The 18,411-nt window shown below is 32.9% G+C and overlaps 1 protein-coding gene across 1 annotated transcript; it reads right to left on the reverse strand.

Annotated features, from left to right (window-relative positions):
- Positions 1–6,287: 6,287 nt before the first annotated feature.
- On the reverse strand, positions 6,288–17,600 carry TCF21 (Transcription factor 21; the record flags this gene model as incomplete). The annotated part of the gene is made up of 2 exons (XM_012942337.1): positions 6,288–6,602; positions 16,539–17,600. The coding sequence occupies 2 exons, from the start codon at positions 17,598–17,600 to the stop codon at positions 6,288–6,290; spliced, it is 1,377 nt and encodes a 458-aa protein (XP_012797791.1).
- Between the last annotated feature and the right edge of the window lie 811 nt (positions 17,601–18,411).

Below are 18,411 nucleotides of genomic sequence, written 5' to 3' on the forward strand. Positions count from 1 at the left end.
TAGATGTCTATGGAGGAAATGCAAGCTTTGCCAGTTTAGTGAGATTTCCACTAGCGCGCGCTGTTTCTGAAATAAGAGGAATGGTTACATGTGTCCGGATAGATCAAGGTTTAACAAATATAAGCTGTCAAACTATTGGCCGTCATACGTGACTCATCAGAATATCCAGACGCTAGTTACACAGTTAATCGTAGGGAAAGAGCAGGCTATGATGGATGTTCTGATAGGTCGTCGTTTGTATGAAAAGATGGGATCTATAAATGGTGAAGACTTTTCGCAAAGTAATTATGGTTTTGTCAGTAGAGTTAAGTTATTCACTATCAAATATATTATAACTACGAAAACCTGATAAACACGTTTTCAATATTTCTTTAGATCCAACGCAAGTGACATGCCCTGATATATCGAGAAAATTAGTTGAACTATGGATAAACTTGTCCCATAAGATGCTAAAAGTTACGACGAACACCATTATCACTGAAACGAACGTATTCATTGAGCGTTTTTAAGGTAACCTTTTAGACAATTAGCAACGATGATGCGCCTTAGGCTGTCTTGGAATTGAAGGCAGCGGGATAAAAACTATTTCTACTTTATTTATGCTCCATATTTCTTCAAACTACTTTCCACCTAACTCTTCTTGCGAATCTTCAGTGTTCAGTGGAATTGTTTTACCTCGTATTTCATCTTAAATTTCAGAGTGCTTAAGCGAATTCTGCTAGAGGTAGTTTAGTAAATACGAAGACGCTACGGACCTAAATATCTGGTATATAATACATATTTCTGGCTGTTGTACGCCTCGTCTGTGTATTATTTTCAGTGCAATACGATGGTCTTAAACTAAAAGTTTATCCTTATTTAGAGGACAACAAAGTAAGAGTATAGGTTTGCAATGATGAAAGCCAACTCGTAGCGTGGTTAAGAGCTAAATTTTTGTACTTTCATGCACAATAGGAATTCGATCGCAGCGCGGAAGCAAACCAAAGATTAAATTCTAATAATTTAAACAATCTTGATTTTTTACGGCGAATACAAACAAAAAGTGTACAATAACACAAGACACAATACAAAACTGTTGCAGCAGCCCTTTACTAAAATGCTGATATAAATAGTGATTTTTGTACTCTAAAACTTATTGAATATCAGTCTGAAAAAAGATATGGTAAAATCACTGTTAGGCGTCAACTGTTTATGAATCAGTAATATGTTAATCGTGAATAACAATATTATTGGTGACATGTTTACAATACTCTTCGGGTAATAGTAGTAAGTGAAAATAGTAAGGTTTTCTGTATATCAGCTTAATGGTATATAGAAACATGTGACTCAGTCTTATGGAATATTCAGGATATTACATTGCTTTTCTAAAGAACACCGGACTGATATCTTCACAACACTTATTTACGAACAAGCTATTCGTGAATAATACTAGTATTTGAGATTCAAGATAAACTATTAAAACAGCATACTGACGAGTGATTATATTAAGTAAGATGATACGTTCGACGACAATGATAAATTTGATGTGAGATCAGTGATGTATGTGTATAACAGATTCATGAGTCATAAGGAAAGAATGTGATATAATAATAAACAATACCAAAATCAACAAAATAAAAATGTTCAAGCTTCCGCAAGTTGAGAAAGAAGACAAGTGGAACTTGTCGTATGTGAAACATAAGGAACATGGAAACAAGTTTTTCTGAGCTTACGTACTCACGAACAAAGTAAACATGAGTTATGAAAGTGATGGCTATCTTCATGAGCTTTGTGACGATAATAAAACTACATGTGTTTGTTTTATGTGAGGACTGAGCATGCCATATGATCATAACAGTCTCTTGAAAACTTTTCGAACAAATGACATTTCCGCCAGGTTTAGTTGTTCTTTCCAACTCGGCAGTAGACTCTGTAATAGGTGGTGTAAACTATCCAACTTCTTGTGCGGGTTACTCTGGTGGTTGGGATGTTGTAATCTTGTTGACATTATCTTTGTTCACGGCTATGAAGCCAGGGTTGATCCTGTTTGTTCTGATAGCGTTCTGTTCCCCGTGTTTATAGACTTTAAGAGCTTTCTTTTATAAAACACGGGTGCACAGAGTAGAAATAAACTCACAAGCTTTAAAACCGATTCCTATAGCTGATGCCGTCACTTAGCTTGGTGTGCTAGTTCTAATATTCCTTACAATATCTTCCAATGATTCATGCAATTACATAAAAGACTATAAATCTTTTCTTTATGATGATGACCTCAAATTATCAGATATCCTTCTTCTTAAAACATGAATATTACTATTAAGTCTTCCTTACTTGGCTAAGTTTTCTTCTAATTCCTGGTATTATTTAGACGTTTCGCTCAGTAAGTACCCAGATTAGAACACGGTTTGGACAGGAACGTAATTATTTTCCAAAACAAAACAAGTTAACTAGTTTGATGCAATAGGAAAAATATTAGTATATTTATAGTTTTTATACAAGAAGATTCCATAGGGTTCATCACTTATCCACTAGCATCAATAGAATAAAAATTGCCCGGCAAAATAGTCTTCAACGTAATTGTTTATGGAACTCGATTTAATCCTGTGTAACAATTCCCTCCTGGGCAAATTTGCAATGTCTGTTGTTAGAGTCTACTTCCATCCGATTAACTGGTCTGAGTTTATGATTAGTTCAGTCTCTGGGATATAAGGAATCGGCATCATTCCAGCAACCGGTGAGTCACAAAACTGAATTTATAGCTGATCTATGAAATTGCATTTTGCAGTCTGTTTTGTAGTTCACGTTTGAAATCTCTGAATTTCTGGTCCTTGTACCCCGATATTCTATGGAATTTATTTATTTCTCTCACTGAATTCAAAACTGGTGCATCGCAAATTACTGGGCAACGACTACTTAATAGTTTCACATGGCAATGAAATTAGCTTGTTTGGGAAAGCGAAGTCTTTGAGCGATCAATATAGATGCCTGCTAACGAATGTGAGGAAACAAGCCAAAATATTATCATTAATGTTTTTCTTGTCATGCACCAGATGTCGAATCCGTTTACGTAGTCCTCAGGGACTTCCCTACATACGGACTTTAGCATAACATGATGTTGATTGCTCCTCAGGGCTATCTCACTAGTAATATACTAGTCAAGATTAGATAGGCATTCAGGTCAGGTAGAAAACAGTGAAAGTATTGATTTTATAGTTCAAAATAAGTGTGAAATAATGCAAAAAAGTTGTTCATCGCACCAACCCTACTGTAACACAACAGGCCATCATGAAATAATATAAAAAATTAACATTTGATTACCATCCTCCAGCAGCTCAGTTGTCTAGAGAATGACAAAATAGTTTTATCAACCCTTAAATATCTGTCTTTCAGATGTTACTGAGTTGTAACAAACGCATCATTAGAGACAGCAAGTGCATCACAGCCCTATGAGACTAGTGGATTTCGAAACTTCAGGCACCATAATGATAAGTTTACATGGTCTTAGGGGACGATAATTGTTTTTGACCAGTCAATCTTTCTTATTCTGACTACCTGAAGATGAACAGGTTGTAATTGGCCAGCTGAAAAACTCACTTTTGGGTGGCTTGACATTCTGAACAAACAACAACTGGATACTAGTTTCAATTGTTTACACTCCCTACTTAGTCAATTAGGCCATCTTGTCATCGATAGCATACAATTTCGGGAACATATTGTTTCTTCCGACTAGAAATATCTTTATCTTTAATCTACCATATTGTAAGATGCAAATTTTTAAGCCCTAATATATTTAGAGATGAATACTCGACAGCTTTGCGCTTTCAAACCAATTAAAAGATAAAACTTGAAGTAATTCCTCAACCAAATAAAAAATTTATGTATGTAATTACAAATCTTTCGGGAAACTTTTTTTAAAAAATTATGGGACGCAAAATCGTTACGGACCTTCTATGGTAAGACTTCCTGAAGTACTAGAACAAATATATGGATTCCGGAGCGAGAGAGAGAGAGTGGGGCCAAACGCCCTTGTTAATAGAACCCCTAGACACTTCTAAAAAAGGCTTTTAACAAATGTCCTTTCGTTCTGTACACCGGTATCTGTTGTCGGCCATACGATGCTAAAATAAGGCTCAATTCTTGGTCAGTAATTGCGAAATAGCATACGCTTCTCGAGTTATCAAATATGTACAGTAAACAGCCACCATTACTTGCTACAATTGTCGTTAACAGGTGTGGACCATCAGATTTACATATATAAGTGCCATGTCTCTAACAGAACTCCTGGCTTTTCTGAAGTCCTTACACAGGTGTACTGACAATATCACTAACCTAAAACTGACTTTTCGCCACCAAGGTGTCATTATAGTGGAAAATGCTTTGGGGAAATTCTATGATAATACATCGATCATTATAGTCATATGATCCGGTAAAGTTCATTTTGTTGATCTCTGATTTGCGGTTTCACTGTGGTATTATTTATTCACCAGACTGAAGCTCTGATTATCTGTATTATCCCGATCTGCAGAAGATAAAGCTTCTCATAAGCACTATAATGAAATGAAAAAAGCTTTCTAGATATGCTATAGCAGTTTGGGGAGGAATTTTGTTCAAAGAGATACTCATCGACAGTCACTTGATCAGTGGTGTCTCTCATGTTGAAAAAGTTTCCCGTTACCGGGTCACCACACAGTTTGATATTGAGGAAATTTTTTGCAACTGTTCATGAAACCATGGTTATGAAATCTTTTGTCAGCCTTAAGATGATGGAACAATCTAACAGTTCCATTTGTGCCAACTACAGTGGAGAACGTTGTGTGATAAAATCTGACCAACATTCATTGTGTTATAATTCCTATAAACCTAGTAGATTATTGATAAGGAGAAAGATGGCTGTGATAGAGCGGGAGGAGTTTACTTGTTCTTATTCCGGATTAGACAAGACAATATTGCTGTACACACTAACCTGTGCCTTGAATGAGCTGCGGATTACCAAAGTAACGACGATATCTGATATGCATATTTAGCTGATAAGTCTTATTGGAATCTGAGGGTTTTGCATCGAAATTTCGAGTAACTTCCGAGAATTATTAATGGACTAATAATATATATATTCTTATTGTATAACTATTCAGTAACTAGATTATGTATATTTATATTCATCTTATTATAAGCTTTGTTTTGACCTATAGATTATTATGATACCATTTACTATTCTTAAATTATACTCAGTTTGTTAATTACAGTCTCCCACGTTCACAGCCACTTTTTGGCTTGATCTTGTACAAATGTTATTTCCTATTTTAATGGTGTGATGTGGTTCGTTTGGCTTGTATATAAACCAAGTATGTTTGAAATAAGTTATACGCATAGTGAAAGCTGGTATTGGTGTTCTGGACTCAGTTGGAAGGACTAGGAGGACAAGGGACCAATAAGGGCACTGGGTGTTCATACCGTTCGAACGTCATTGGTCTGGCGCAGTACTAAGATTGTATAAATCGTATTTCGATTGGAGAATAAACCACGTGATAAACAGCCGGGCTTCAAGTCACAACGGGCAGTATAAGGACTTACCCAAGAAGCTCATCTGTAGGTAATTACTACGTACAATGTAGAAAACTAATTTTATCTAAACCTAACCGTCTAACTGAACTATTAAATAAATATACATTCATATGTTTACCTGTCTACTGAATGACTTCCTCCCTGTTTCCAATTACATGTTCATTCACTTGTTTAGCTATCGTCCTCAAATTTGTTTGTAATTCGAAATACACAATCACAAATATCTTTAGACTTGACCTTTGAGCTTACGCCCTCCGAAAAAAGATTGATCAGCAGTCTTCTGATCAGTAATAATTCTAAATACATGCGGGACGTGTAACTGTTTTACTTAATAGTTGCCCAGTCCTTTCTAGTGTAGTGTTCAGCCAACTCCATAAAATAATATTGTACAAACTGTACAAAACTATTTTAAAATCAACAACCAGAACATTTATGAGTAACTTGACTGCAAAACAATTACTTTTTGTTTTAGATCAAAAAATGATCAAAAAATAGTTAAGTATAAGACAAATAAATATAGTCTGTACAGAATATTTCAACATCACGCTTATCTCGCTAACTAACCAGAATATATCATCAACAAAATTGCATGCTACAAATTGTTTTTGTTCATTTGTCTAGTTAAACGAAGGTTTGATAAGTGGTTGTTTGTGTTAATTGACAATATACAGTTATGGTTGATCTCGGATCCAGACATTTCAGCTGATAATGATGATAATACTGATGATGACAACGATGAGTTAGTATCAGTCCGTAGACATTGTTTCATACAATGTCATATATACTGATTGTGGAATTAAATCGTTGTCCTGTATTGATCCTGACTTAGATAACACTGCCTCAGTTGTTGGGTTTTTATCAGATACTAAGGATGGTCTAACTGGCGATTTCATCAAATGTTGCAATTGTGGGTGGAAATTGTTTTTAAGCCTTAAGAAATTATTGTCTTCATAATTTTTTTCATTTATCAGATGAGTCAACGATTGTAATTCATTTTCATCTAGAGATTGAGAACTATCTGAGTAATTTGTCTGATTTATAATATTCCAGGTTTCTTTTCCCTAAATTTATATATGAACGAAAAGAACGCATGAAAATACAGGTAGGTACATCACTGTACAAAAGCATGCAATAATATCTATGAATAATAAGTTATCGATGAAAACTCCAGCAATCACAGCAATGTTCAAAACTTTGGTATAAGTGATGAATTAATGCCATTGTCCTAATTACTTTACAATCCATATTTTTCCCGCTATTTGATAAAACCATTTAGCATCTCATGTAGAACCATTACTTAACGAGACAAAGTTCGTGTTTATCAAACGAATTTAGATACTTCAAGAAAATTAGTAATAATATATCACCAATTTATTCATGTTGATGAAATTTGTTATTTTAATTCATATTAGTTACTTAAATGTTAACTTTTTATTCGACAGTTCTGTCATTCCAAATGCCAAGATAGCATATCATGAATAACTGCCAGTATTCTTCATCTTTTTCAACACGTATTTTAGTGAATAACTAGCTCTATAACATACTTTTATCACTGAAATGTGGTCGCTTAAAATTAACGTGTTTATTTTTTTAATATACATTAATTTCATTTGTAAGTGAGGATACGAAAAGTAAATATTAATTCTCACAAAAACAAATTACAATATTATTTCATTCAGTATTGTCGAATATAAGTTGTTCTTCGACTGTCTAAAGAGCTGACTTTCGTCCACTATATAGTAACTTTACTCATCGTCAAACGCAGATGTTCTCACTTCTACACATAAAACAATTCTTTCTTGCGATGATTCACATTTGAATCTGTCTATAATCAAAGTGTCTGGTGATGATTGAAAAGCTCAGTAAACATGCTTTTATGTAATTAATGTGATACTCATCTAGTGTAAGTTGTGATTAGACTATGAATGTGAAAAGGCAGACTCTCAGCTTGCTAGCCATTAAATATGTGATTTCCTTCCTATAATTGGTTCCCACTCTAGACTCTGAATGTAAACTGTCTACAACTGTGTTAAATAATATAATAATACAATCTGGTTCTTTATTTTCAGTCTTGAATCGCGTATTTGGTATTACGTGATCCAGACTATGTATAGCTAATTGATCGAATATCTACTTCAGTCGTGGTAAAGTCTCAGTCACCGATCGTATAATGATGGAATATCGTGACAAACAAAAATATTTCTATCCTGTCGATATATAACAACGTAGTTAATTTTAACCACTTAAGGAGTAAATTGTTAGGTAAAATATGTAAATATCGTTACGAGAAAAATAGTCAGTACTTAGGATTTCAGTTTTTAGAAGTTCTATGACGTAGAAAGCTGAAATACCTACGAACATCTCAATACTTTTCTTTTCTTCCCCACAAATACAAAAATTTGAAAATAACCAAACTAGCTTTATTTATTCCTCGGCCACTAGGGCTACTAGTGGCTCAGAGGTCAATTACAACCAAATTATAACCGACTACTATTTTCTTCATTTACATTCATAGGCAAAGCCTAATCATCTTCAAGACGAATCCTGAAGTTCTAGTCGGAGGTCTTAACCAGTGAATTTCAACAATATAAGAAGTCCCGAAGTTCCCATGAATTAGAACAGCATATATAAGTGAACATTATTGTTTCCAATTAGATCCTCATTAGGCTTTACTTTAATATACAAGAATATTTATATGCGCAAATGAAATTATTCAACCAATCAAGGCAGATTATGAGTCAGGGATAACTGAGAAATAGATCGCATAAATAAATATAAGCAAAATGTACAAATTGATAGTGTAATGACAAGTGTACCAGTTAATAATAATAAACGCTTGAATCAATGCTTCATAATCGGAAGTAGGTCAAGGACTTGAATAAGTAAAAACTGAAATAACATTGATTAAGAATTATAAAATTACGTAATAAAAAAGTGATCAGATAATTAGACAGTGGTGTGATAACTTCATATATGCATATAAATAATATTGTTTGCCTATATATGTTCTAATTTCAATATTGCTGTGAGACGGGTGTTCCTAATGACATTATATTTCGGTCATGCTATTATGAATCAGAGGTGTAAAGTCATGTACTCGCCATGAAACCTGAATATATTGAAGTTGATACCATTAAAATTTACATGTGTGTCTATTGATGCGATCGAATAAAATAGCTATCTTGTGTTTCTTGGTCTCCAACACCTCTCCAGTTACTATCAGCTAGTGACGAAAACTATTTTCAAATTAAGTTAAGATCCGGAAACTGTTTAACTAAATTAAATGTGAATTGTTTTATATGCTAAGTTTTCTATAATTTCGTTCATGAGTTGTATTTATCGTAAAATTTTACAGTATATGACCAATAATTAATATTTGTGTAGAAAACATTCATACCACAAGCATCGGACATGATATTGCTGAACAGCAATAAATTACATTACATAACGGGCTTTGTGGATGAGACATTTTTTTAAAATTAGTCTAGTTTAAGACAACAAAGACATTAACTCTTAGTTTCTGTCTTAATGCCACTTGTTAGTAATGTTTGTCTACCATCTATCGAAAAAGTTAATGTTTACCCAGATATTTGGATTTTGTTCATTGAATAGTAATCAGAAATATTACCAATGAAATTTATAGGGTGATTATTATACTTTGAAGAACTAAACTATGTAATTTAAATGCTCTTAGATATCAACCAAATGATACATTGTTTAAACCTCAATTATATTTGGATCCTGTTAAGCAAGTCTAGATATATGGTGGTGCGTAAGATTCAAAAAAACATCTTTATAAAAGTTTACGTTCATTATCTCGGTAAATATTAAAATGGCCCTAACAGTTTTATTCAGTTACTCAGCTAACCGTTAAGATTTGAAATGCCATTTCAAAAGTCATTTAAATGAATACTGATCATTTACTGACTACGATAGTTATATGGTTTGATTATCATGTTTATATTCGATTTGAAGTTCATTTATATCAAGAAAAATTAACTATCGACTATTGACTGTTTTATATTGGTTTGAACTCAATAAGGGTCTGAAAAATCAGGAGTTTTTAATTCGAATCACTGACAGATGATCTGTTAATTTATGGTATGTAATATGCAATCAGGTTCCAATACATAATAACCAATACCCACTTTGACTGTCAGGTATTACTTCTATTAGCTAATGAGTTTCACAGCAAAATGAAACAGGTGCAATACTTCAAGGTTTTTAATAAACATGCAAATGACATCAGCAGTGAACTAAACCAATAATAGTTCAAAGTAATTCCTATCATGCTCAACTATATTAGAGTAGCATATCTGAAAATCGATTCTAACTCCCAAGCTTAATTGTAAGTGATGCTTATATGTGAGGCATATCGGTAACACTTATACGACTTCTGTGATTCAAATACGAGTTTAAAACCTGATATAAAGTTTGTGTCTATTGGTTTTCCTAAATTAATTGTCAATTCTCACTGAATGATATGTTTTACTCTACTGGTTTCTAGTTATTATTGATTGGCTGGTTTCTATTCAACTTTACAAATCGTTTAAATACATTGAACTTAATATTTGTTTTTCTCTATTTTCGTATCAGTCGATGCTTATATCATACTATGAAGGATCGTAAACCGTATCAAGCCTCAGATGTAATTTACTAATTACAGTTCATAAAATTATTAGCCTAAACACTTTAGCATGAACAAAATCTATAATAACTTACACGTTACATAAAGTAAGTTTTCAGTTCATATTTAAGTACTAGAAATGGAATAGTGGATAGAATTACACTATTAAAATTATAAGCATTTTTAACGTCATTCAATGAGCTGAACAAAATTCATTAATTTTTCTGTTAAGTTCTGACTAGGTAGCAGATAATTAATCTGCTTTTAATCAACTCCCTTAAATGACCTGGTACAGCCGAGGGTGGAGAGAGCCAGCCATCACTCTCGAAATGCTCTCGCACTGCCACGCGCATATAGCCCTTCTCAGAGAAGTCTTACTCACTGCCTCCTCGTGGCAGGGGTGTTGTTTGCGAAATTGAGAGGACGAAGAACGAATATCTGGTGCCTTGTCGGGTTGGTGGACACGGAGGATCCACCTAGGGGAGTTGGAAAACCCTGACTCCAAACCAATGGTGCACATGGGCTCCAGGACAAATGGCGAACGAACCAATTGTTGGTCACCGGCTACTATGGGACTGCATCTCCTTACGATGCTCCGCTGCCTTGTGGATCAGAACTCTAGGTCAAAAGCTCGAGGTTCCCCCCTAAGAAAACCACCTACTTCTGCAATATCACAGCCATCACACAAATTAAGTGACTTTTGTGGCGCATATGTATTCGATGCCCCTTTGTACCAATATTTATGTGTTCAGATAAATAAATAAATAACTTGTCTGAAAGAAATTATAGTGTTAGATAATAACAACTGAAATTAAATGAGTCTTGTTTGAGAAAGAATTGATATTACTTGTCTATGAAGATTTAGTTTTATATTGTATCAACAAAACTTTATAACTTATCTACTAAACATGATCCATCTACTATGTAAATAAAAAATACATAAGCGTTTGCTTTAGACATGCTCATTGCTTACTTTGAATTGAGGAAAACTAGATGGAAAAAGAAACTAGTTTATTTATTTATTTTCCAATTTCCATTATTACCATATGAATGAAATAGAGGCAAAGTGAAGAAAAATCCTGGATTCAAATAAGTGATTTTTAGGTATTTTCTTAAATTTAGTCATCATCACAATCCTTGTATCAAAAACATCTAAAAAAATATACTACTGTAAATGATATCCTTACGAGTAAAAACTTTTCCTCCTTATTACTATTCTGAAAGTTTAAAAACCATGGATTTAACCAGAATTTATGCTGGTAAGAAATAAGATTTGGATACCGGCTCAGTGGTCTAGAGGTTTAGTGTTCGCGCGCGAGACCGATAGGTGCTGGGTTCGAATCTCGCGAGGCAGTATCGTGGGCGCGCACTGCTGAGGAGTCCTATGTAAGGACGAAACGGCCGTCCAGTGCTTCCAGGTTTTCCATGGTGGTCTAGCTTCAATTGACTTATAATCTCAACTATTAAAATTATTATCCACAAAAACCTCTTCCGATACTAATAAGATTCAGTTTATAAAAGGAGGAACTTTAAAATTACATACAGAACACGTTTTTACAAATCATAGTTCTCTGAAACTGAATATATCTTAAACAGGTCACATTAATATATATCAGTTAAAAGTCAGACTAAGAAAGTGGATAGCGACTATTTTGGTAAGAACTTCATAAGTGAATTTCAAGGTACATAAAAACAGTTCATAGTCCTCTATAGTAATACATTTCGTCCAAATTTTGTTCATATATTGTTTTCATTATTAATTTACTTGTAATTAATGTATGCTTTCTTTATCAGTAACGTTTGTATCAATTTTCTGTGGATTTCATACACTCTGATTACTTTAAATATTTAAATAAAAAGAAATCAACAAAATTTGCAGAATCGCATTAATTTACTATATTTCAAGGCTTCTCATCAGCTACACATGGCCTAAAGTTACATAAGCAATATCACTATTTAAAGTTCAACATAGCGCAGTCAATGGAGTTTAATTGGAAACGACGTAAAAAACGAGAGGAAATACCATATACAAGGTAACAGTTAAGATTTATTAGATGTTTTCATATGAATCGCCGAATAAAGTAAGAAAATATGGACTTCATTTGCATGTGCAACCTCACTGAAGGGGTAAACAAAAAATTTCCAAATTTTGTAAAGAAAACGATACTGTCCAGTTAGTGAGTTGAAATAAATAGTCTACGTATACTGTGAAATAATTGAAGGCTCTATTATTTGACTGTTTAATTTAAATGATACATTAGTTGTTACAAGACATTATATTCTGGATTCGACCCCCTGTGTTGTTATTGGTATGTACAACCGAGGAGCCGCAGACGGGGACGAAATATCTGTCCAGTGTTCGTTGATTTTCACAAATTTGCTAGCTGATATCAGTTAGTGATGAAAAGTATTTTTAGATGCGAAAGTACACTTCAAAAACTTCCCTCCAAATAAAAAGAATTCTTATAACTGTTTCTTTTTAACTTAATATAAATTGTGTAATTAGAATTACTTAATAAATATAAAAGTTTAAAAATGTTAAGCTGGGAATATAAAAATATTATTTCCTTTTATTATTAAAGTAAAAGTGATACATGTTATCTGATGTACTGTGTTTAATTCTTCCCCAAAACACTTAATATTCGCATAACAGAAAAAGAACAAGCTTTTGCTAATTTACTGCAGCTTGTAGATGATGGAATTATTCTTAAAAAATTACCAACCATAAGAACTTTAATTAATAAGTTCACTTGGTATTGTTTACTTGAATCTTCCCACTGATGTTTAGGACTGCAATCGATCAGTCTGTTATTGGCATGTGTGCATACTGTGCTCATTGCCTCGATATTTCCTTAATTCTCAAGCATTCTAAGCAAAGATGGATGGTGGCTAGCTAAGTGGATAACGCTGGGTTAGGGTTTTAGAGTGAATATCGCGTCTGAGATGCAGGTACATCCAGCTGATGACTCTTAAATAGGATGAAATGCACGTCCTAGATTCCACTGCTAGCCACTATTCATCTTTGCTTTTAATTAATAAGGTTTAAAATGGTAACTGTCAAATAAATATTCCCATCACAAGTTTATAATAATTAAACATTACAAGTGTCTCTTTGGTAATGCTAAGCAGATTTTTAATGATTTTAATAATATTGAGAATTTATGGTCGATATAACTGTATCATTTCCTTTCAACGATATGATATATTCAAAATATTATTCACAATTCTTTTTTAGATACATCAGCAGAATAGAATGTACCTTTTTTTAAGATTAAGAATTACAATTTCAGTGCTCAAACTTCTAGGATGAATCCCACCTACTGTTATTGATTATAAACAATTCGTATTACAATAAAACTTGGTTCCTGTTAGAATAGACTTTTCTGATTCTAAAAATGGTAAATATTCCAATGAAATGTAACATTTTCTAAATATGATATTAGAAATGTTCTTTCATTGTGGATTTCGAATTGTTAGTTTATATTAATTTAGAAAATATTGAAATAAATATCCAGTGTTACTTTATTTTTTATAGTTGTTTGGTATTTAGCATGAGTTACGCAACAAATTTATTGTCTGTATTCTTTAGTAACCTGTCTCAAAATAGCAATACTACATTCCATTTACAACCTACCACATGTTAGCCCATGAACACCGTATATCAGGTAATGTCAACAATTTTGATGGAGTATTGTTCTCTGAGCTGGATGGTTTGGTCGTTGCGCATTCATCGATGACCAAACCATCCAGCTCAGAGAACAAAACTCCATCAAAACCATCCACCTGAGCTACAGATCTCCACCATCTCAATTTCAAGAATTCCTAACTTGCAACATTAAAAATGCTAGCCATAGAGACCCAGTGGTTTGAAAACAGGGTGTTGACAAGTACTAGAAGATGTTTCTCCAAATAATAATGAATTTCATTAAAAAATGGTCTATAAGATGCAAAACTGATTCATCATATTAGTAAACATGTTAATCTTTTGCATTTAGTTTTTTTCAGGATTTGATGTATGTTATATCAAAATTATTTTTCTTAAAATAATAATAGACTGCACAACTGAGTAACAAATCATTTACCTGTGATCTGTCCGAGGACAAATCGTCCGAAGTTTTTGTTGGAAGGCATGATGTGTGAGAATAATAAAAAATCAGAAATTCTGGTGAACACCCATAGATGATAGTATACAATAGTTACTCTATGTCATCGAGTTAAATATGTAAAACATTAAGTTGTGATGGTGTGTTTATCAAAAGACCTGGGACTTTCGAAATTAATTTTCTATATAGTTAAGCATACCCACTTCTGAACTTCTGAAAACCAATGTTCGTGACTACCTGAAGTATACTGATTGGAGAAACGAGATATGATCGATAAGTTAGCTAATTTGGCATCAGGATCAATTAAACTAGATCTTAAGTGTTTTGATTTGGGATAATATGAAGTTTTTTTGTGCTAGGTCCCCTCAACTGAACAATACAAATGAATTTATGCAGCCTATAGACACTATTACACTACATATTATAGATACAGATAATGCTGTTCATTTCGGGAATGTAAATTTGTTATTGACACTATATCACCCAAATTTTCCTCCAACTATGACGCCTATAAAGAGAAACTTTTATATCTCTACTGATTAAGACTAGATACTTTCATAAATCTGCTACTTACCCAAATAAAATCTAATCAAGCTGTTTGTTTACAATACTACACTCTTTTATTTTATTAGATATTGACAATTTTGTTGTAAAGGAACTAATTGAACACCAGAAAACTCGCCATAATTGATTAAAAGAACTCGAAATAGATATATTCATCATAATGACCGAAATTATCAGCATATTTCGCCGTCCTAGCAAGAGTTATTCACTCATCGATGTATAGAGTTAATTTTATAATAAACACAATAATGCATGTATTACTCATGTCTAAGACCATACTAACTAATAATATGGTAGGAAAATCCCACTATATTTTACATGAATAATTTTCATTTAAATGAACATACATTCTCGAATACATACAGTCCGAATAATAACGAACCTGTTAAATGTTTGATGAAGTGATCTATTTTTCTAAAATTTCAATCGTAAATAAGAATAACACGAGTGAATATGATTGATAAGTAGGATATTACTAGATCATGTGTTTCCAAGTAAATACATCATATTGTGTAGTAAAAATTTATGTAATTTAACAGTTGAATTCATGGTTCGATTAAAGCTAGACCACCATGGAAAGCCTGGAAGCACCGGGTAGCCGTTTTGCCTTAGTATTGAACTCCTCAGCAATGCGCATCCACGATCCCGATCACAAGATTCGAATTTATGTTCTGGTAAGTTAAGAAAAATGGTGATTGTATCATATCATAAGATTATACCTCTCTTCACAATGTAGTCGTGTTTTATCAAGTACAGTAGGTTTTACTTTCGGAAAGGTAAATTTTAAACAGTAATCAAAATTAGTCCGTAAAATAAGATGTTATTATGTAATACACATATACTCAAGATACAGTCAGTTAGCTATATCCACTTCAGTTTGAAACAACTTGACAGTTTTAAATCATGAATTCTGCCAATTCCATCCAGTGATTATATATTTAAATTAATGTTAAAATCAGTTTTGGAAAGTAAATTTTATTTTATGAACTCGTTGAGGTTGAAGTGGTGCGCAATAAATTCGAGGTCATTCAAGGGTATTTTTAACTGTAGTGAGCTTTAAGGTACCTCCATTTAATGTAATCAAAATCATCCATAGAGAAAATTTTATGGTTTAGAATAGCCACAATAAATATTGTTTTTCAAAGTTAGTTAAAATGAACAGCTATTTTTCAATTCGACACTTCTAATAAAAACATGAATAACGATAAAAGTGATGATAATATAAACAGGCTTGAGAACAACTTATTTGGAGCTTAATTTATTATCTCTAAAGTTAAATGTAAATTTTTATATTCTGTTGTTCATTCTTTCAGTCAATCTAAACTTCAATTAACATTAATGAGTATATAATTAACATGTTTGATAATATAAACAATCTAATTATACGATATATTACTCGAAATTTATTGAATTTATTAGAAAGACTTCTAACAGTGCTACACAATGAAGGCAAGTTAGAGTCCCATTAACAATAAATAAACAATCCCCTGATCTGAATGAACTATTACAAAAGCAAATTTTGACTTATTTTAAAGATTACTAAATTTATCTTCACATAGATAACCATTAATAATATGAATTTAAATCTGAAAATTATCAAAAACTCCAGAGCTGAATTTCAGTGTTTGTTACTTATGAAAGGTAAAATATATTCATTATCTTATAGAGTATGAAAAATGTAAATAGTGTATGGTAAAACTTACATAAATATTATCTAAATATGAGGATATTGATGATTTGAATTTATGTTGATTGGGGTATAATTCAGAATAGATAAAAGACGGGCTATTTTTCATAGTTAAAGAACTATCATTCATATATCCCATACAATAGATAGAATTATTATTATTATTGTCGACAGCTTCATTAATCGATTGACTGATGGAAAATTCGCTATCTGTGGTGGGCTGTGTGGTAGTCGGTGATGGTGATGACGATGTTGAGGTTGATAATAAGTTGAATTTACGACAGGTGACGGAATTTACAGTATGTAAATGATGATTCTGATGTTGAAGTGGAGTCTGATCGTACTGATGATCTGGTACATAAGGAATATGATGCTGATGATTATAATGATTAATTATACATCGATCTGACTGAGAATACTGCTGATTATTATTTTGCTTTAGAGGATTTTGATGTTGTTGATTGTGATCAAGAAGGGGTAGATAATCCTCCTCCTCCTCTTCTTCTTCTTTTTCTCTCCGTTTTTCATGTTTATAAGTATATTTTGAATAGTTTTCATCATAGTGTTTCTTCAGACCACTGTTATTCGTAAAAAGGTTGAATAACTTTATTGTATCCGGTAATGTATTACTGTGTAAATTTGAATTTAATTCAAAATTCGATTGACTAGTCGATAGTTTTAACGATGTAGCTGTTCTTACTAATCTTGATTCTTCTGTTATCTCAACGGATGGTCGTGCTATTATTGCATGTGTTTCCGATGTGTCTAATATACGCCTTAAATAGGCGATATAACCAGCAGCTAGTTTTAAAGTATCTAACTTGGAAAGTTTTGTATCTTTGGGAACCCATGGGAGTGCGCCTTTCAGTTCAACAAATGCACCAGATAAGACACGCATTCTAGATCTTTCTCTAGCGTTCGCTGCACTTCTTTGCGCAACTGTACTGTTTAAACCTGGTTTACGTCCTCTCCGTTTACCATTTGGTGTAATTAGTAGGGTATTACTATAGATAGTGTTGTTAGAGGTAATAGTCATGTTGGGATTGTAAGGTGTATGATTTTTTATTTTCCCAGTCATTCGCTTAGTATCATAAAATGTATGTTAAAATGATTTTCAGCAATTATGAAAATATCCTAAATCTAAGATTTCTAGGGGATTAATTAAAAAGGCGGAATTATCAACCAATCAGAATGCACATTTATTAATGTTATTTTCTCATTGGGTGATACTAACAATTCAGCTGCAATTAATTCTAATATAACGTGGGTTAGCGAGAAAAGTATATGGCAAATTTCCTATCCCTAACTTTCATTTATAAAAACAATGCTTCAACAAAATAGGAACATACAGAAACGATTATGGTGATAGGCGAGTGGTGTTAGAAACGATCATAGCCAATAAAAAAACTAATGTAAGAAGATCAATCTTCCCAACATAATGTGAAAATATGATCAGTACATAGGTCAAGGTAAATTGTTGAAAGTTAGGGAGATCACAAAATGGTCGAAATTAGATAACAGCTGAAAACTGGCGAACACTGGACAGTTGTTTCTTTCTCTTATTACATTCTTTAGAAGTGAGCTGTCCAGTGCTTCCTGGTTTTCAACGATTGTTCGCTTACGTCTGTTCGTGATCCCAATAACACTTAACAAACGCCACAAACCCTCAGTTCTGATATTTATTATGTGGTCACTAGTTACAAACTTCGAAAAAGAGTTCTGGCATTCTTGTGAGAAGCCGTAACCGTTTCAACTGTGTTGGATATGAGGCATCTACCCATTTAAGACAAAACAAGATGTCTACTCAATGTCGCGAATTGATTGGAGTTGGTCATGAAAACTATATGATGTCAGTTCAGTTGCTTAAAGGTTGAGCTGTTGTCAAGATA

Source organism: Schistosoma haematobium, chromosome ZW (genome assembly GCF_000699445.3).
Source record: "Schistosoma haematobium chromosome ZW, whole genome shotgun sequence".
NCBI lineage: Eukaryota > Metazoa > Platyhelminthes > Trematoda > Strigeidida > Schistosomatidae > Schistosoma > Schistosoma haematobium.